A 20,354-nucleotide genomic window follows, 5' to 3' on the forward strand; every position below is an offset into this window, starting at 1 on the left:
AGCACAGACACTGGTGCAGAGAAAGGTTTAAGGTCAATTCTTCCTTTTCCTGATAATTTCTAGGTGAAAATAGCATTGAGAGAAAAGACGTTCTAACATTGTTAGAAACACTTAAGACTGGCTATAAATATAGAAGAAAACAAACTACACGATTTCTACACCTGGTAACAACTAGTATTTACTTATGTTATATTGCTCTTTTTAGGGTTTACAAAATGTTTTACATCAGTGACCTTAACAATAGTTCACTCAGCAGCTACAAGGCATAAGGCAGAATATGAACTCAGACCTTGATTCCAAATCCCATACTTTATCTTTTGGGACATCTAACTTGTCTACATTTCTTGGAACTCTGTTAGGATTTCTCTTAGATAAGTGCAAATGGAGACTGGGACTGACAAAGTTGTATCTGAGACAGGACGTTTATTTCAGTTCTTTAAGAAATCAAGAGTAACAGTTGTATAGGGGTGGCCCTTTCTCCCCCAGCTATTCCTTCCCACTGGAAAAAGTTTCAACGGAGAGAAAAGGGAGACAAACTCCCCTTGGGGATTCACATTAACCAGAAACAACGGAAATAAATTAAATGATGGGAGTTTCCCCAAATCAGTGCATGAGGACAGGGAGAGAACTAGTGGGTTCATTGAAAAAGGCCTTCCAAATTCAGCCCCCATGAACTTTCCCAAGTGTTCTGGACCATCACAATTTCCCCAAATATGTAGGCAACTCCCAACCCAGAAGAGCTACTTGCCAAATCGAGCACTCCTCCAAACAAAAATCCAAAGCTCCCTGGAAATCTGGAGGAGCTCCCATCATGTTCCCTCTCTTCCCTGGGAATGGCTGGGGGAATGTATAAAATGTTGGTGCTTTCCAAGTCCATAAACCTTCCCTACTATTGTGCTTGGCAATATGGGCATGTCCTTTCACTCCACTCGTACCAGCAAGGCATAGAGTAATGTGGCACCCTTTTCCTTGGTCACCCACTCCAGCTCAGCAGGACTAAAGTGAGGGTCAGGTGGACCCCCAAGGGCTGTAGAGGGTGGGCCAGGTGTATAGGATCCAGGACGTACACACACCTGGAATGCCACCTGGGCCTGGTAGGGCCTTTGAGATTTGGGGTCCCGGAATCTAAAGACAAAAAAGAAGAAAAGGTCTGTTGAGTCAGAAATGATATATCATGAAAAAATTGTGGGATAGAGGGAAGGGCATTAGGGAAAGCAGGAGGCAAGAAAAAAATGGGAGTAGGGAAATTAGAACCAAAATATATTTTAGAAAAAGAGAGAGAGAGAACGAACTGGACTTCAGGGACCTCCCTTCAAGGTTTCACTAATATCCCCATTACTTAGTTACTCCAACTTCAGTTCCCACCCTCTCTTGCTTTCACTTACTGCACTTTGGAAGCAAGGGCATCAGTTCCAGCAGCATGCCGAAGGGAGGGGGAAAGCAGTACAGGAGGGGGCTGTTCTTCACGAGGAAGGACACAGTTTTCACCAGATTCTCCATACCCACACCCTGGCTCTGCCTTTAAAGGCCTACAGCTTAAGATTGATGCACTCCCTGAAAGTAGAGGGGAATGGTTAAGTGTCTTTCCCTTTATTTCCCCCAACCCTCTATACTTTCTCCATACCCTTCATTTCTGGGAAAAGGAGTACTGGTCTCTCCCTCCCCCTTCAAGTATCCATTCTTCAACTTTTTCTTATCCTATTACCTGCCCCTAGCTCCCCTCTGTCCAACACTCTTCGAACAGCCCCAACACTACTCCCATGGTAGGCCATGTGCCATTTCTTGGATAGTGCTGCTGTCTCCAATCGTGGATTCACTCTGTAGGAAAGAAACATATGCATGTCTGTCTAACCTCAAAACCCTTTCTCTTAAAAAAAAAAAACCAAGATGGACTTACTGCATCCAATTGCCTTGCTGAAATAGCCTAGTTAAGAAAGAGGATGATACCAAGAGCATACATCTGGAAAGAATTAGAATTCAAATCCAGATCTTCTATCTCCCAGGCCAGGGTACTTCTAATTGTTATAGTTTTTTAAAAGTCTGAATTTAAAAAACATCAAATTTTATTGACCTATTTCATAAGTATTTGCACTTATATAACAGAAAAAAATTATACAAGAAGCTGCAGATTTCTATTATGTACAGCTTGTTTTTGTTTTTTTATTATTTTAGGTGTTCAAAATTTTGTCCTGCTTTCCTGTGCTTTCTCAACTTTTGTTCTTTAAAAGTTTCTGCAGTGCCTGTTTTTTCCTTGTGGCACAGGGTGAAATGGAGAAGAATGGTTAGTAAGGCAAAGGGGAATAGGGAAGGCCAGCAAAAGAAAAGAAAAGAAAAGAAAATCAAAAACAAACAAGCTACATGCCTGAGGTTGAATCGGCACCAGCCAAAAGGCAAGGCATATTCTTGAGGTGGCTCCCCCCGCCTACGATGTGCCTCATCTCCACGAAGTTTCCGACAGGACTCACAATAGCATAGGCTTCGCTTGGGGGGTGGGACAAAGTAATCCTCTGGCAAAGAAGAGAAAAGCTTAGTTTAGAGGAGAATCCTTATTTCTATATTTCATCTGTGCTCCACTTTAATCTGTCCCTCCTCAAGTATCAGAAATGACCTCTACCTCCCCTGCCAACTATTTAGGAGTTTGAGAAAAGTAACCCTTATGTCACAAGAAAAAAGGATGAGAAGGGATGGTAGAATTAAGGGATGGAATCTCACCTGGCAGTAGTAGCAACTCTTGGAATCGAGAACAGAGAGCATGGTATTCACAACTCTTTAAAGGACTGGCATCCGGAGGTGGGGCCCAACACACACTTTCTTTGATACCTGAAAGGTAGGGGTAAATCAGTAGAGAAAGGGTGGAAAGAGAAGAAAAGAGTCAAATGGTATGAGGAAGGAGGAGATGGGAAGAGGGCAAATTTGGGGGACAACTCTTGCCCTCAATGTGCCTCATTCAACTTCTTAAATGCCTGTTTGGGAAGTGAGAGAAAGGGAGGAATTAGGAAAAAATGATGTTCTGGGAAATAAGCAAATAATTTTACTATTAAGGATAGGTGTCCCAGAAAAAGGAGAATTAAAAGTAACAAGATTCTCTCCAGTGGGACTGTAGAGTACAGGCCCTCCCTAAGTCTCACCATCTACCACATCAGCCTTCTCCATGTCCCCTTGGATTCCAGCTCCCTCCCCACTGGTTGCTCCTGTCTCAAGGCTCATAATTGTCACCTGGAAAAGGAGGAGAAGGGTTGGTTCATCTTTTGTCTCTGCTCTCCTCTACCACAATGGATTTTCTCAATCCCACTGTGCACCCCCCTCCCTCCTCCAGCCCCCATAGCCCCTCAATCTCAATTCCTTTTCCCCTTTAAATTCCCCAGTTCTCTTCATCAAACCCATAAAATCTTCACTACACCCCCAATTCTAACGTTTTATGGCACCACCACCACCACCACCACCACACTCCTCTAACTTCCTAGATTCCTCCCCACTTCCAGCACTATCCCTGACCCACCACCCCCTGCTGACCTGCTCACACTGGCCATAGAGGTCCACTAGGGCATGGCAGGGCTGGGGCACCTCAGCCACAGCCACACCCTGGTCCACACCATTGACATAGAGGTGCAGCCCCCCAGACCCGTCCAACCTCAGCCCCAGCACCGTGCCTTCTGGGCACGTGTCCAGGTTTGGCCCATACTTCTCGCAGATCTGGGGGACAGAAGCATAAGAATGAACCACTTTTCAAAAAACCCCACCCCAAATATATCAATACCCATTTTCCAATATTATCATTTGGTCAATCCCCACGCCAAGTCATATACTTCTTTACATAACTTTACCCTCTATTCTCAGGCTTCCCTTCTTATGATCCTCTTAACACTTGTGCCTCTTCTTCATCCTTTGTATCTATTTACTACCTCCTTCTTCAGGTCCACATTACTTTTATATTCTAACCCAGTTTCTCCAGCGGCTCCCCAATTCCTATACCACTCCATTTTTCTCTGGGCCCTTTCCTTTCCTGATATCCCAATCATATCCATTTACTGCATCTGCTTTGCCTACAGGATTGTTCTCTTTCTTCATATGCCCTGCCCACCTTGAGGCCATTATGGAAGATACCCTGGCCCCGAAGTAACCAGGAGGCCCGTTTGAGGGCACATGCTGAAGCTGGAAAGTTGAGCCGTTCAGGGGGGTAAGCAATGACTCCTAGGGCCAGGGATGAAGTCCACTGCCGGTTCAGAAAATCCAGCCGCACCTGGGGGGAATGGAAGATGGGGGGATGGTTAGATGTCCTAACAGATGTTGATGCACAGAAAGTGTTATCACTGGGTATGATGGGGGAGAAGAGAAACAGGACACATCACTTCCTGTGCAGATATGAAGTGATTTCCTCCTCAGAGAAGTACTATTCATGTTAATTTTGTAGGATTTCCTCTCTAGATGAAAAAAGGTAAAGCTCATAAGTAAAGATGTCTTTGAGAAAGGAATTGTTAAAGAGTGCTGAATTCAATTTCTCTGTGAAACAGAGATAATGCCCTTTCCTAACCATAGAGAAAAACCAACATTCTATTTCATCTTTTCTAGGACAGACTGTCAAAAGTTTTAACTTCTTTATATTTTCTTTTCTAGGAGGAAGAAAATACAAGTAGGTCTTTTATTTCTCTTTCTTAGGGAAGGAAGCAAATAGGGTCAAAAGATTGGAGGAATGAGTTCTTCAGGGAAAGGACCTGTTCAGGGAGGGATCAGGCCTTAGCCCACCTGGACCAGCTGCTGAGGAACCAAGGGCCGGTTTATTACAACTATGCCCTGATTGTAGCTGGCCACCCGTGTGGCTGTCAGGTTTCCATTGGACAAGAGGATGTTCTTCCCATGATTCTCCAGAAACTCAAGGGCTGCAGGGGTAACCACAGCTTCATTTTCACCCTGTTGGAAGGACCACATGGTTGTCAACCACATCTCTAATTCATCCTTTTCTATTTTTACAGGTCCCAGTTTAATAAGGGAGGAGTACTTCCCTGAATTGAGAATCAATGAAAGCTGAGGGTCTTGCTCACATGAGAAAATAGGATGAGACACTTCCCCCATTTCCCCCTAGCTCCCGATATCTCAAGACATGCAGATATCGTTCAGAGAAGGTTAGCAGATGGCAGAAAGAAACACAGACACTTGATCAACATTCCTTGCCCCAAACCTCAGCTCTTACCATGGTGCCTGGCTCTTCATCATCCTCATCTTCTTCACCCTCACTGCCAGTATCTGAGCTGAGTGAGGGTGGTTTGGTGCCTTCAATCTCCTCTAGCATCGAGGAGCTGACAATGGAGATGACCTTCACCCGCCCGTACAGGTCCAGCACTACCCACACATTCTGGGGGCACACATGGGTTAGAGAGTGGAGTATTACAGCGTACCTCCTCTCCTCATCCTGCTATTCTTCACATAAACCCTACACTCAACAAGGGAGAAAAGCTAAGGGACAAGACTGAGGGAGGTGGGATATTAAGGGTCTCAAACATATGACAAGACTGGGGAAGGGGAAAAAGTAAGCATCAATGTCTGAAGGCAATTGGGGTCAAGGAAAGGGTCTTAAGGAGGGGTGAGTGGCATGAACCAAAATGGGAGAAAAGGAGTCAAAGTAAGCAAGATAAGCCTAGTAATAAAGGAGAGGGAAATGAGAAAATCCGACAGCAATACCTTGGCAATGTCAGTGGCTGCGGGCCCCATGTCCTCACCATCTACTAGGATATGCATTGTGTCATCTGCTCCTCTACGTACTCCCACACGGCTTCCCACCTGTATAGAGATTTTAAATGAATTTTAACTCAACAAGTTTGCATTAATTCTCTATGTTCTCCTCTCCTAAGTCCCTCTTTTAGAATTCTGTCCTCCCCTTCCATAATTTCACACCATCTCTCCTAACAACACTCCCTGCCCTTTCTCAGCCCTCCCAGGGATCTATATCAACTCTTCCCCTTCTCCATCCTCCAGACCCTGCTCACCCCCAGCCTCTCCAGATTTCGTCCATAATTCATCCGCTGAAGCTGTCCATTACGTCTCACCTCACAGCCAGAAACCATCCATGTTGTCTTGGCCCGTAGCTCTGGGAGTGAGGTGGGCAGCCCTGGTCCTGCCCCAGTCCCTCCCCCAGGCCCCAGGTCCCCTGGTAGAAGTGTTGTCAGCCCTACTTTGAATGAACCTGCCCACTTCTCATCCAGCTCTTCCACTTGTACCTGGTAGGAAGAAGAGGGAAATATGGTGGTGACTCAAAAGCAGTAGGAAAGAAAGGCATAAGTATAAAGAATGAATTGTCATAAGTTTTCTCCAAATTTGCCCTTTGACAGTTCTCTTTGAGACTAGAGGCTTCCAAATCCATTCTCATCATTTCCTGTTCCTACCTCAAAGATCTCATCAGTCCTGAGCTCCTTCATGCTGAAGACTAGACCATGAGCATAGCCAGCTACTCTCATGGCCCGAGTACCATCTTCTCCAAATGTCACATTTTTCCCACAGTAGCTGTGGAATCGGTGAGCCACACCTGCCACTGGGAAAGGAAGAGTACATAAAAGGAAATTGGAGGTATAGAAAAATAAGGGAGACATTCCTTTTCTACACTAGGAGGATATAAATTCTGATATATCTTTTTTTAGCTAAAAAGTACTTAGCCACTGCTCACTCCTGAGATGGTCAGTGGCAAAAAGTCTTATGAGGTCATTTCCTCACCAGAGAACCAAATTTAGGCTGCCTGCCTCTGCAGAAAGTGAGAGAGAAGACTCAGCAGATTATTTCCTATTCAAACAGGAAACTAGGAGGGGCAGCTTTCTCTTCTATAAGAAAAGAACAAGTCCAAGCTCCCCAAACCAGAAGCTGAACTTAACATTTCCTTGATCGAAAGCCTGAAAAACTCATGTATTTATGACATCACTTCTTCAGAAAGAAAAAGCAAACACTGGTTATCCCTCTCCATTTCTCTTTGAATCCTTAATCTTTCCCTTCAACCAAAAGTGCCCTATCCATAACCTATACTGCTCAAACCGCCACTGTGCCCTTAAGAATTTTTTCTCATTTAGGATCCTTAAAACTATTTTACAACAATTCCCCATGTATCAAGGCCATCTTTTTCTATAATATTGCTTCTAAACTACTCTAACATCTATAGATCCTTTGTTTCCTAAAGTTCTCACCTGGTGAATGAAGTGGGAAAGATTTCTCAGTGGCATTGCTGGTTGAAAGGCTGTTATCCATAGGGCCTGTGGCACTGGTAATGGAGACTTGGACACACTGGCCGTAGAGATCCACCACAGCATACACCTCTGGGGTCAGAGGGAGAGGCAGGGGCTGGGACACCAGTTGCCTGAAATCCTAAAGGGAATGAGGACTAAGGTATCTGAGTCCCAAAAAGGGGTGTGGGTTGAGAGGATGACTTGCATCCCTAAAGGGAAAAGATTGGTTTGGAGAACTAGACACTAGAGGGTCAGACACTTGGATCCCTGAACAGGGAGGTCACCTTTCCCAGCAGGAAGGCCAGAACAGGCAGGCCCTTGGTCTTGACCATTGATGAAGTAATGCAGGTCACCCTTAGCAGTACGCATCATGCCAATCCGAGAGCCAGTGCCTAGAGAATCTAGGTCACAGCCATAGTTGTTTCGCATGGTATTTCCATCCTGCATGATAGCTGTGCCGCTATTGAGGGAAGTAGGAGAAAGGGAAGTTAGCTTTCCTAATAAAACAAGGAATCACATCACATTATCAAAAAATTTCTTCAGGGAGAGAGCAATATTAAGACCAGGATGTTTTCCCAACGCTAAATTTTCATCCTATACTCCTCACTATCAATTTCCTTCAACTAAGATATCATCTTAGTCAAGTGACCCTTGCACTATTTCAACAATATAGTGTCTGAATGCTATGTTGCATTCTTCTTTTCCTTCCATAAAAGTATTCACTTGCACTTATGTAATATGTATATGTAATATGAGTTTAGACTATTATTATGGAAATTCTCTATCAGTAATAGTTCTCTGCTCCACATTCAACAAAGCTTCTTCATAAAAAAGCACAGTTCCTAGAAATGTTTTCCAACCCAGAGGACCTCCTTTATCCCATCCCATGCCATGCCTGGCAGAACCCTTTGCCACTCCAGTAGTAGTAGTGAATGGATGAATAAATTGTCTCACACCTCAGCATCCATGTGTCATAGTCAATGTCAGTCATTGTGTTGGGGAACTCCAGGTCTTCCGGTCGTATGGCAGTTACTCCTGAGGGGGGAAAAGAACACCTTTATGGATCAGGCAATCTTTATGGCCAAAATATCAGTCTTCCCCCTTGATTACCTTAACCAACCTACCAGCCTCAATAGACCCGGACCAACGATCAACCATCTTCTGGATGACAATCTCAAAGAGTTCTCCCTCTCGAAGAGCCCTGCCAGAGAAAAGAGGAAGACTTAAAGACAGCTTCTGAAGGTATCAAGGATGCAAGAACCAGGAAGAGGAAGAGGGGGCAGGAAGGAAAGGGAAACTGATACCTTTATCCCCTATGGGACTGACCGATTGGAGATGACGATGGCATCATTGAATTCACTTCGACAGTTGTGTCTGAGTGCTGTGCGGCCCCCATTAGTGATGACAGCATTGCTGCCATGAAGCTGGTGGAATCGAAGGTCAGTGGCTCCTGCCCCAGATGAAGGTGAACTTGGTGACAGCTGGTTATTTCCTTCAGAAACGTCATCAGGGAGTGGCAGTAACTCTAGTATTTGGGGGTAGAGTGGAGAATCAGTTACCATATCTGAGTTTCAAATCTTACGTTTCTTGGTCTCAAAATTCCTCCCAGACCTCCCCTTTGAGATCCACAAAGTGCTTTCTGCCTGTCCTTATGTTCTTTCCTCACCAGAGTCATCCACAATGGTAGCTTGTGCAGCCTGGCCATAGAGATCAACTACAGCATAAACCCCCGGGGGCACATTCCATGCTGCAGGGCCTTGGGCCACCCCATTGACAAAGAAGTGGAGGGTGCCATCCTCACGTCGTACTACACCTACTGTGTCCCCTGCCTTGGGGAAAGGAATAAGAAGTCAGCCACAGTTCCTGAACCATATTGAGTGAAAGAAAGTGTGGTGAGGGAGGGAAATCATCTCCATACTCTGGCCCCACCTACTGTGCCCCTTAGGGAACAAAGTCCACAATCCCTACCAGACCTTGAGTCGGTCAAGGTTGTGACCATACTCGTCCAGAATAGTTGTTCCATTGTGCATCACCCCATTCCCAGTCATCATCCAAGTTCCTAGTAAAGAAAGGAAGGGGTTGGAAAAAGTTCACATCAGTTAAGAGATCTCAATGGGATATGAGGAACAAAGGAGAATGTATTATAGGACTATTATTTTTTTTCCCCTGAGGCTGGGGTTAAGTGACTTGCCCAGGGTCACACAGCTAAGAAGTGTTAAGTGTCTGAGACCAAATTTGAACTCTGGTCCTCCTGAATTCTATCCACTGCGCCACCTAGCTGCCCCAGGACTATTATTTTAAATGTGAAGAATGGATTTTAGAACCAGATCTTTCTTTGATTCAAGATGTGACTGTGGACTAGTAGTAAGTCATCACCTGTGTGGAACTTATTTCCCTAAACTAGAGAGTGATGTTGAGCTAGAGGAGCTAAAGATTCTATATGATTATAATACCTAGTGGAGTACAAGAGTCAAAGGTACTGAAGGACTCCTACTTTTCTTATCCTCAGCTCCTTCCTTCCCACAATTTGTCCCTCTACTTTTCTTCAGTCTTTATATTGCTTTCCAAATTGTTCCCAAACCCTTATTCAAACTCATCCACTTCCAAACATTTCTCCCCAATTCTTAAAACAAGAACCTCTCTTACCTGAACGCAAATTGGTCATAGTAGAGGGCAGCTGCAGGTAAGCTGGATTATGGGTGGTGACCCCAATTTCGATTGAACCGGCCCATTTGTCCACCATCTTGTCAATTCGAACTTGGAATAGCTCTCCATCCCGAAGAGCTCTGCTGCTCAACACTACACCATGATTGAAGTCATCAGTGGCACTGGGTGTAGGGAAAATGGGAAATCAGTCCTGTTGTTCTACCTAAGCCTCAGCCACATTTCCACCTGCCCTCAAATTCCAGCCTCCTTAGGGAAATGATTCCTCTTAGTCAGAACTTCCAAATCCCAGTTATTCCTTAGGTGCCACTTTATCTCACTACTCTGAAGGACCTTCCCCCCTACCCTGACCCAACTGAGCCCCTTCCTATCCCAGAAGCTATACTGAGGTCGAAGAGCAGTCCGTCCTTCGTGGGTGATTGCTGCCTTCTGTCCACAGTTGGGGTGGAAGAGCAGGCGATCAGGCTCAGAGTGGGCAAGACCAGGAGGAGGCCTTCGATGGGCACCTTCAGGAGACAGGGCCCGAAGAATAGCATTGTTTCGTCGAAGACGGTCACTGTGGTTGTGGTTGTGGACAATGGTCACCTTCACTGCCATACCATACAAGTCCACCACACCATACACCACTGGGGGTGTCACTGAAGTTGCCACACCTACTCAGGAACAAAGGATGGAAGAAAGGAAAGATTCTAAAAGAAGGTAGTATGGATGAAAAGAATCACAAGGAAAGACAAACATAGGCCCAAAAATACTAACAAAATCATAGAAGGGGAAGGAGGCAGAGAATAAGTCAAACCTGGGTCCATTCCCATCTTTTATTCTCAAGCTCAAATCCTCTATAACCTAACAACACACAACATCAATCTCACTCCCAAACTCTATTCAATTATTCCACCCTTGTAGATTTACCTTAGTCTGTTTTTTCCACTTACCCTGATCAATTCCATTGATGAAGAAATGTAATGCAGAGCTGGCTTTTCTTGTGAGACCAATGTGGTCACCTTCCTTTGGGGAGGGAAGGAGGGACAAGAGATCTCATAGTAACTCAAGACTTTCCTCCCTGCCTATATATCCCCAAGGTCCCACATCCAAAATGAAGTCAGAATCTTGGGAGTCCTCCCATTTAACTATATTATCAGACGGAGTTAGGACTCAACAATAATAAAGACAGACTGAGCAAAAAAATCTTACTTGCTGAAACACCCCCATTTATCTAGTAGGGAGAAAGTCTAGAGTAGTGTCCCATCCTTCTTCCCTTCCACCTTTCCCAACTACATTTCCAGTCCTGACCCTCGCTCTCACCTGTAGTTCATCTAGACTGAACTCACAGTATTCCCGGCGTGTCCCTTTGCCATTAGTAAGGATCCCACAGCCACTCATCATAATGGTGCCTACCGAAGAGAAACCCTACTCTCCTTAGTTATGGTCTTAAGATCCTCCCTACTAGTTCCCCTAAGAGCCCAGCTCTCTAGTACCTGAGCGCAGATTAGTCATAGTTGCAGGATACTCCAGGCTGTTTGGGTTGTGAGTTGTCACTCCAATTTCTATGGAGCCTGACCATTTATCCACTAGCTTGTCAATTCGAATCTTAGGGTAGAAGAAAGTCAGCAAATGGGAGGAAGAACAGAATGGTGATGTAGATAGACACCCAGACACCAAATATACATAGATAAACTGGAAAAATCAAACATACAAACAAAAAACCCTCTGGCCCATCCTGCAACCTCCATCCCCACACTTATTAAAAACATTGTATTAAATGTTTGGGTCCTCAAAAGGAACATCATTTAAGGGACTGAGACATAAGAAACACAAATTTCTGAAGAGCAAAGCTGGGATCAAGTCATCAAAGTTCCCACCTCAAACATCTCATTGTCACGAAGTGGGCGATTTGTCATGACTACTCCATTGTTAAACTCATCTAGAGGCCGTCGACGTTCAGCTGTCTTGTTGTTGTTACTAAGTTTGATGAGGGTGCCACACTTCTCATGAAAGAGCAGGGCATCGTTAGAGGTTAGGAGTGTTGGGGTAGGGAGTCCACTCCCACCAGCAGTAGGTCCTGACTCTTCTGCAGGTGGTGAGCCAAGGCTGACACTCAGGAGTCCCCCATTGTAAGCAGACAGGATGGCATTACTAACAACTTCTGATAATTCCATGCCTGAGAAACCTAGAGTCAAGAAATTGGCAAAGGAGTAAAATAAAGTTCTCGAAGGAACTTGTTTCCCCTTTCTTGAAAGCACTTCTCTTCAACTTCCCACCTCCCTTGTATTTACCCCTTTCTTCTCCCTTACTCCAGCCACTGTTCTTACTGCTTCTCTCCCTACCATTCTCTTCCCTTTCCCTCCCCCCCCCATTTGCACCTTAAGGCTGTTAGGGAAAACTTGTCCAGCTGGGCCTGGGACAACATGCGGGTTGAGGACCAGGGTGGGGATGGGGAGGGAATAAGGTGTCCAGTCCTTACTCCTGATCCTCTCAATTAGAACACTTTCCCAGATCTAGCCCCTCACCCCCAAAACATTCCTTTCAACTGCTCTGCATATACCAGTTTTTATTTTGCCCATATCCTTCTCTTTCCATAGCTCTTTATTATATACTAGATATATATTATATTTTAGCTTTCTTTTCTGTTTCCTATACTCCTCCACATCCCCCTTAAAATTTCACAAATACCAGATTTCCCCCAAAATGTCCAACTATTTCATACAAACTATATTCCCATACACCAACTGTGCCAACCTCTACACCTCCAGCTGTTTTCTTATTCTCCCTTCCCCTGCATACACAAATTCCCAAATGTCTCCTATGTTCCCAAACTAAGACCCTCTTCCTTTCATTGGAGTATCTCACCTTCATCTCCAGTAGCCCCCTGATCAGCAGAAGTGTCCCCAGGGGGGAGGGCAGGGGGAGGTGTAGGGGCACCAAGACCAGGTTCAGGGGGCAGCACGGTGATTTGAGTACACTTGCCATAGAGATCGACCACAGCCCAGACTCGAGAGGGAAGGCCAGTAGCAGCAACACCACAGTCCCGCCCATTGACCCAGAGTCGAAGCTCACCAGCAGCTGTGCGCTCCACACCCACACGGTCCCCCTCACCCAGCTGGTCCAGATCCTGCCCATACTCTTCCAGCACTGAGCGCCCATCTCGAAGCACTGAGCAACCAGACACTACCCAAGAGCCCCCTTTCAGTCCAGTGGCGCTACTTGGGAAGTCCAATACGCCCGGGTCCAACGCTGTTACTCCGATCTCAATGGATCCACTCCAAGAGTTCACCTATAAATGGGGAATCAGGAGTTGGGTGGAAGGAGAGAGCATAAGAAAAAATAACTCAGGTTGACTTGAGGCCTCCCTAAATCTACTGTCCCTCCTCTTTTATCTGACTTGCTCCTTGACTTCCTAATCATTCTCTTAGTATCCTTGGTCCTTACAAACCCCTAAATCTCTTCATTACTGAGATACATCCTCAGAAAATAAGACAAAGAAAAACATTAACTACCTTCTAAAGTCTCACTCCTCAGGGACTGGGTCTCTGTGGTCATTACCTTGGTGCAATCTGCTTCTTTCTTATTGGCCCGGGGAGCATTTGCTCCACTAGCTCATTAACACCGACCCCCCCCATCCCCATCTCCTCCTCCTCCCTCCCCCTCTCCCCCCTCTCCCCCCCCCAGTCTCCTTCACACCCCGGAGTCGGCCCACACCTTGCGGTCAATCCGCACTGTGAAGACTCGCCCGTCCCTCAGGGGCTCCCGGCTCAGCACCAGCCCATGGTTGAATTCCTGGCCGGGTTGCTGTCTCCGAGCTGTGCGGCCACCCCCGGACAGACTCACCAGCCGTCCAGTGCGCGGGTGCAGTTCCCCGCCCCCGCCGCCGCCGCCGCCGCCACCGCCCACCCCTGCCCCCGGCCCCCCCCCCGCCCCCGCCGCCATCCCCTGCGCCGCCGCCGCCGCCCGCTCAGAAGCTGACACCGGGGCCTGCACGACAGCTGTGCTTATCGGCAGCCTGGCAACCTGGACTGGTAATGCGAAGGGGAAGAAGCGAAGGTGGCAGATTTGCTTTACGGCACTGCCGGGCACTTTGGGTCGGCCCCGCCCACTGGAGGGGAAGCTTAGCCGGGGTAACAGGGAGAGGGAATCCGATCGGGGGAAAAAAAAGGCGCCGGAGGAGAGATGGGGGGTGGGGGAGAGGGATGCAACCAAAACGCGGAGGACAGTCGCGGAGTTTGCTTTACGGCACGGTGGTGCAATCGCTTTGCGACAGCTGCTTGGTGTAAGATGGCCCTTTCTCAACGCTCGCTTAGGTACCGTGCTTTATGGCTGAGAGGCGAGAGCTTAATGAGTACTGTGGTTTCGAGATCGTGAAACTCACCGATCGCTGACGAGGCGGGAGAAAAGGAGGACCTGGAGACTCCGCCTTTATATTTGATTTATGGCAAAGACGTATTTCTCCTGTGATTTACCCCCAACCCTAGGACACCACAACAAGCAACTGTTACTTAGTTCCAAGTCCTAACTTGCAACACAAAAAACTATTGTCATAGCAACACGAAGGCTTAAAATTGCTTTACATCAGAAGAGCAGTAGTATGTCAACTTTTTAATTTTTTACGACAGTCGGGAAGTTGTCTTAATCGAGAGTTTTTGAGTGTTCTAAACCTGAGATTTATGATTCCTTTATTCCCACTCCTTTTCGCCTGTTACAGTCAAGAAATAACAATTCCTTACCTAAGGCAGCGGCTATGTGGGTATAATCATGCAGCCCGTTGCTTTACGGCAACGGGACCTCCCAAATAGTACCGTCTTCTCTTTACCGTCCCAGAAAAAAAAAAAAAAAAAAAAAAAGCTGTGCTCAGTTTTTCTTGGTTTCACTCGAAGATCTCATCTCCGGCTGTTATACTCGCATCTGGGATTACCCACTTGCTGTGCAATAATTGTATGGAGATATCTGCTGTTTTACAACAGTGGCTTCTAAGCAGTGTGGCAGATATTCTGCTTAAATTACCTGTCATAGTTTATTCCCATATACGCAGAAATTTCCATCTCCATCTCCAGAATGTTTTTCCTTAATCCAAAACCTTTGGATTTTATAGTGAAGGCGTTGCAAACTGTTACGGCAGCTATAGCAACGGATAATAAAAAATGGGACGTGAAGCTCCATAAGAATTATAACTAGAAGCATCCCTACACGTTCCATTATTTTTTACATAATAATAGATGAAGAAATTTAAGCTAGTTTCATTTAATTAATTCCATTAAATTAGCTCCATCGAGGCTAACATCGAAAGCTTCCAATATGTTTAAACTTAGGGACAACCCAAGGGAAGTACCTTAACTACTTTAATGGAGAGCATCCTTTTTCCCCCATCAACCCCATTCCTCTCCCGCTAGGTAGACATTTGTGAAACGTCGCAAAGACAAAAGCCAGTCTCCCAGGGCCCGGGCTCTGTGACTGGCCAAGTGGGGTACTGGTGGGGCACAGAGGGAGACTTAGAAAAAGGATGCTAGGGAGTGCCCAAAGGGCCGGGAAGGAAGCAGAATCCCGAGCCTCCTACACTCGAATCGTGGCTCCGCCCACCTGTGCTTCCCCGGTGGGAGGGGGCAAGAGGAAAGAACAGCCCTTGGGGAGAGCAAGGAGGAAGGGAGAGTGGAGTGTGGATTTCCCCCATCTGGCCTTGATGGGAGCGGAGCCACAGGGGTGGGGTATATGGGATAGAGGGGAGTGGTGGGGTATATGAGGGAAGCTCCCCAGTTCGGGGAGTGGTAAAATGGAGAAGCGGGAGGCTAGAGGAGACTACTAGAGGGAGTGGTGCGGGGTTGGAAGGTTAGTAGCTGCTAGGGTACTGTCTCTGGCATTCAGGATGGGGCTGCAGCTGGCTTGCACTGTGCTGTGCTAAGCCGACACCCAGTCCTCGCCTCCCTCGGCCACTGATGCAGCCCCGGGGCATCTTGAAGAACAATTGCCCCATCAGGATGCCAGAGGGCCCCCAGTGGGGAGAAATACGGAGGCAGGCGAGAGAATTGGAGAGTTGGGGAGGAAGTGAAGGGAGCCCCGAAATTCTAAAACTCCTTGGACAGATTCTCCCTGTATCCTGGTCTCTGTAAAAGATCCTGAGAGACAAGCACTATACCCTCATTGATAACACTCACTACTGATTAAACTTGCTATTAAAGAGACTCAATTCTATTCAAATTCAATTTAAGCTGCACCCAGCCCCATGAGGAGCAACCCCCAACTTGAGGCAAGGTTTATAAAAAGAGCCAATCATAAACCCTCTTTTTGCAGAGGAGCTAACAGGCCAGGCCAGGCCAAGGAAACCTTTACCCTCTGGGATTATAGTCTCTTTCAGCCTTACCCTCTCTTTATCCTCACCTATTTCCCCAACAAGACTTTGTCTCCCTGTTGGGACCTTACTTTATATATCTCTGTCAGGACTTTGCCACTAAGGAATTCATTGTATTCATGCATAGCAAAGGCTGACTTCCCAATTCCTATAATAAATTTCCTTTTATCAGTCTAGCTTTTTGGGTGTCGTAAATTCCTTTATAAAGGATCTCTGTGCCTCTAGAAGGGAGTTCCCCCAAACTCCCTATCAACACACCAAATCTCAAGGGGATTTAAGGGAGCCAAACCTCTTCATATTTAGTCCCCTGAACCCTGATCCTGCCAACTAACTTTATCATCTAATTCTCTGACCACCAGGAACCCTAATCTCATCATTTTGGTTCCTTGAATCTAATCTCATCATTTGGTTCCCTGACAACCCTAAATCTAGACTTTATCTTTTGGTTCCCTCACTGGGAACCCCAAAATCTAGATCTCATTAGAAGAAAAGTTAAAAGGAGGAGAGAGCTAGGGATGTTAGAGTCAGCTGAGAGGGAAGTCTCTAAAGATTTATTGAAGATAAAGGCAAGAAAAGGAGTGAGGGAAGTTGAAGAATCAAGGGATGAAGAGTTGGAAGCGAAAGGACTTTAGTCATCTACTCACCAGCTTCTAAAACTCTGGTTCTCCACCCCATATGAGGTCTGGTAACTGAATATAGGAGGTCATGAAATTATGATTTACTATCAGCAAATATTTGATTTGTATACCTATTTTATATAACTATACCCGAGGTCATGTAAAAATTGTTCTGGTGGAAAGGGGTCGAAAGTGGAAAAAGTTTTAAGAAGCCCTGAATTCTAGTCCAATTTCAGTTGAGAAAACAGACAAAAAGAACTTAATTTGGGGGCAGTTAGGTGGGGCATCACATAGAGCACCAGCCCTGAAGTCAGGGAGACCTGAGTTCAAATCTAGTCTTAAACACTTAACACTTCCTAGCTGTGTGACCCTGGGCAAGTTCGATTAATCCCAACTGCCTCAGCAAAAACAAAACCAAAAACTTAATTTGCCCAAGCTGTTAGTTTTAGACTTGAAATTATTTGTACCAGAAAGCACTTTCTCAACCTAGAGTTTTCCATGTCTGCCAAGAGTGGGAAAGAGAAATAGTCCACAAAGGTTCTGGATTGGGTCTCATGACATCCCTCTCCATGACTTTCTCAATCCAGGAAGAAGTCCCAACATTGGGATAAGATGAATATCTTGGCTGCTGTAATGCCGGACAAACTAAGGCAAGATAGAGATTAGAGAGTTTTTGATATTTTATTTGAAAGGGAGAGATTGTGTTGGGGGCACACTGCCCCCAGGGCTGATGTCCAAAGCATCCAGCAAACAACGTGAGTTCTCAATGATATATATAGGTGGCTCAGTTACAGGGATAAACTGAGACAGGGGTGGAGTCAGAGTGCTGAGAGTGGGAAGGGGACCAGCAATCTGATTCTGACAGGGTTGGGGGAGGCACAGAACATTCTGATAAATTAGAATGGGGAGAGGCACCTAACATTCTGATGATGTCTAAGATAGAAAGTCTCTCTCTTTATCTGGATCATCATGATTAGAGGTAGGGGTGGTGTTGCAGGATTGAACAGAACTGTGAGGAACTGAGGCAGAACAATTCAGGGAAACTGAGTCAGGACAATTAGGGAAACTGAGTCAGGACAATAAAAGGGAACTGTGGCACAACAGCCATCCATTGGGCAAGGACTATAGACTTCTGAAAGGGATGAGCCCACTACACCCCTACCATAGGTCACAAGCCAAACCCAGGCCCTTATGTACTAAGTACTTGGAAAGCAGGACTATGATCTTGCCTGAGAGAGGCCTCACAGCCACCCTTCTCCTCAGGGTCCCCTGGGGCTTCAGACTAGTGGAGTTTGAGGAAGGGTTAGTCTGGATAGATGCATATGTGCATGCTTCTTTCTCCCGAAAGGCACTCACCTTTCTTCCCAGCCACACCCCACATGCTTAGGCTGGAAGACTGTCATCTGAAGGCAGGAATTTCACAGGCAGTATCACCTGAAGTGCTTGCTGAGAGAGGAGTGCTCCCTGGCCTCAGCTCTCCTTGATAAAGGACCCAGGAAAGTCTGGCCAGCATCCAACCTTTGGATCCATTGAGGCTCCTTTCAGGGATTCATATAATAGAAAAAAACTCTATAACTCTTAGCAGGCTCTGGCATTAAACAGTTGGTGATAGTCATCTGCCTTTGGGAGATGTTGGGATGTTGGGAGTTGTAACTTTCTCTTCCCATTAGGAGGCCCTCTATCACCACCACTGCTATCTGCCTTCCCCCCTTCCAGGGTCCCCAGCACCCTCTCCCCACCTCTCTGGGGTTGCATCATTGGACAATTTTTGCTCCTAAGTTCTTCAGTTTGGAGATAACAAGAACACAGGCTCCAAGGAAAAGTTAACATCTAAAAAAAATGAGACTTTTAAGGCAGGGCTGGGGCAGTGGTTGTGAAGTTCTGTTATTAGCCCTAAAGCCTTACATCTCATTCCACAGTGCAGAAAGATTTTGAGTGGCATTGTAAGGCTCACTATGATGAAGGGAAGTACCTCAAATCTCAGAGACTAGCTGCACAGGATGATGAAGAAGAGCCCTCAGATAAATTGGTTATCTCTAGGTCTCCCAAGAAAACAGTTGTCCTACTTAAACTCTAAGGAAGGATCCTAGATCCCAACTAGATCCCCAGTGTTGTAGAAAGGAAAGACAGGAGGGGGCTTTTAAAAATAAAGGAAACAGTAGGATAAGGAATGGCTGAGATTGACCAAGAACTATCATATAGTAACAACCTAAGAATTTAAATAACCTTAATATTCATCTGAGGGACTCAAGGGAAAAGACAAGCAGAATTGGCTGATATACTTAGTCCTGGGTCCAAGTCTGAGTCTCTGAAAGTAGAGGAGAAGGTAGAGATAGAAAGTATGAGAGTATCCATAATTTGAAGAAATAGGGATGGGGGAGGCGTGAAGTTACATGCACTGGAATAGAGCTATATAAAATCCATCATATATAGTTGCATATTCCAATTCCCTACTTCCATAGGAATCAATTGAGCTTGTATGTATTGAGGATCATGATTTTACCTCTTTTCTTCATTTACCTTCAAAGATTAGGTTCTCCTAAAAAGCTCTGTGGGGGAAGAGACTCTAGACAGAGAAAGGGGCCTAATATTTCTCATCCCCTCCAGAGTAAAAGAGCCATGAAGTGGGAGGGTGTAAAGACCTCATGGGGGTCTTCCCAATGAAGAGGGACAAAAAAAAAAAGGTTTAACAAAGAAGAGAAAAATTTAACTGAAGGGTTGGTATAGCCATCCTAAAATGGGGGAAGTAAATGAAATTTTGCTGTTCTGTCTGATTTTTTGCAAACCAATTTGGGGTTTTCTTGGCAAAAATATGGGAGTGGTTTGCTAGTTTCTTTCTCAGTTCATTTCACAGGTGAAAAACTGAATCATATAGGGTGAAGTGACTTGCTCAAGATCATTGAGCTAATAAGTATTTGAAGCCTTCTTTGAACTCCAGAAGAGTTGGGTCATAGAAGATCACTTCAGGGCTGGCATTCTATTGTACTATATGGTTGCTCCTAGATCAGACAAATTACTTGGAACTTCCCAGGGTGGGAAGTGAGCAATGGGTATCTGATAAAGAAGAGTTTGGTAGTGAGGAAGTCCTAGAGTTGGTAAAGAGGAAGCCTTAGTTAAGCTAAGAAGGAATCCTCAGATACCTTGTCCCAGCCCCCACTAGAGCAGCAGTTTGATCAACATTGGAAGAAATGTTACAGCAAAGATACATACTTGAAGGTAGCCATACCCACAGATCCAGAAGAGGATACAAAGAGCAGAAAGATGGTGAAGCAGCCCTGTGTTGTGGGAGGAAGAGTGGAATAAGTCAAGAGGACCAAGAATTTTTAGTACCAGCTCTGGAACTGACTTGCTTTGTGTGTGACCTTCAAGTCCATTTTGTAATCTGGGTCTCAATTTTGTCATGTGTAAAATAGAGGTTAGATTTAATGTAGCCTAGCTATCTCTTCTAGATGTAATATTTTATAATTGTTAGGTTGGAGGCAGAGTATCTATTCAGTTCTAAGATTTTCTATTCAATTCCAGCTCAAATTCCATTCA

The 20,354-nt window shown here is 45.6% G+C and overlaps 1 protein-coding gene across 3 annotated transcripts; it reads right to left on the reverse strand.

Annotated features, from left to right (window-relative positions):
• Nucleotides 1-406: 406 nt before the first annotated feature.
• Nucleotides 407-14,165, reverse strand: NEURL4 (neuralized E3 ubiquitin protein ligase 4). Of its 3 annotated transcripts, none has more exons than XM_074311762.1 (28): nt 13,563-14,165; nt 12,714-13,137; nt 11,726-12,033; nt 11,342-11,453; nt 11,169-11,257; nt 10,799-10,871; nt 10,252-10,519; nt 9,849-10,030; nt 9,176-9,261; nt 8,869-9,031; nt 8,529-8,727; nt 8,327-8,403; nt 8,159-8,237; nt 7,487-7,662; nt 7,164-7,292; nt 6,378-6,523; nt 5,982-6,212; nt 5,677-5,775; nt 5,189-5,350; nt 4,744-4,908; nt 4,082-4,240; nt 3,514-3,693; nt 3,129-3,216; nt 2,713-2,820; nt 2,363-2,507; nt 1,706-1,818; nt 1,386-1,554; nt 407-1,125 (listed from the first exon to the last, which is right to left on the reverse strand). In XM_074311762.1, exons 1-28 carry the CDS (start codon nt 13,788-13,790, stop codon nt 921-923), a joined length of 4,563 nt encoding a protein of 1,520 aa, XP_074167863.1. In that variant the 5' UTR covers nt 13,791-14,165; the 3' UTR covers nt 407-920. The 3 variants fall into 3 exon arrangements, with proteins under 3 accessions (XP_074167863.1, XP_074167864.1, XP_074167862.1); XM_074311763.1 differs by having other exon boundaries at nt 12,960-13,137; nt 13,563-13,805; XM_074311761.1 differs by having other exon boundaries at nt 12,921-13,137; nt 13,563-13,805.
• Between the last annotated feature and the right edge of the window lie 6,189 nt (nt 14,166-20,354).

Source organism: Sminthopsis crassicaudata, chromosome 4, assembly GCF_048593235.1.
Source record: "Sminthopsis crassicaudata isolate SCR6 chromosome 4, ASM4859323v1, whole genome shotgun sequence".
Classification (NCBI taxonomy): Eukaryota; Metazoa; Chordata; class Mammalia; order Dasyuromorphia; family Dasyuridae; genus Sminthopsis; species Sminthopsis crassicaudata.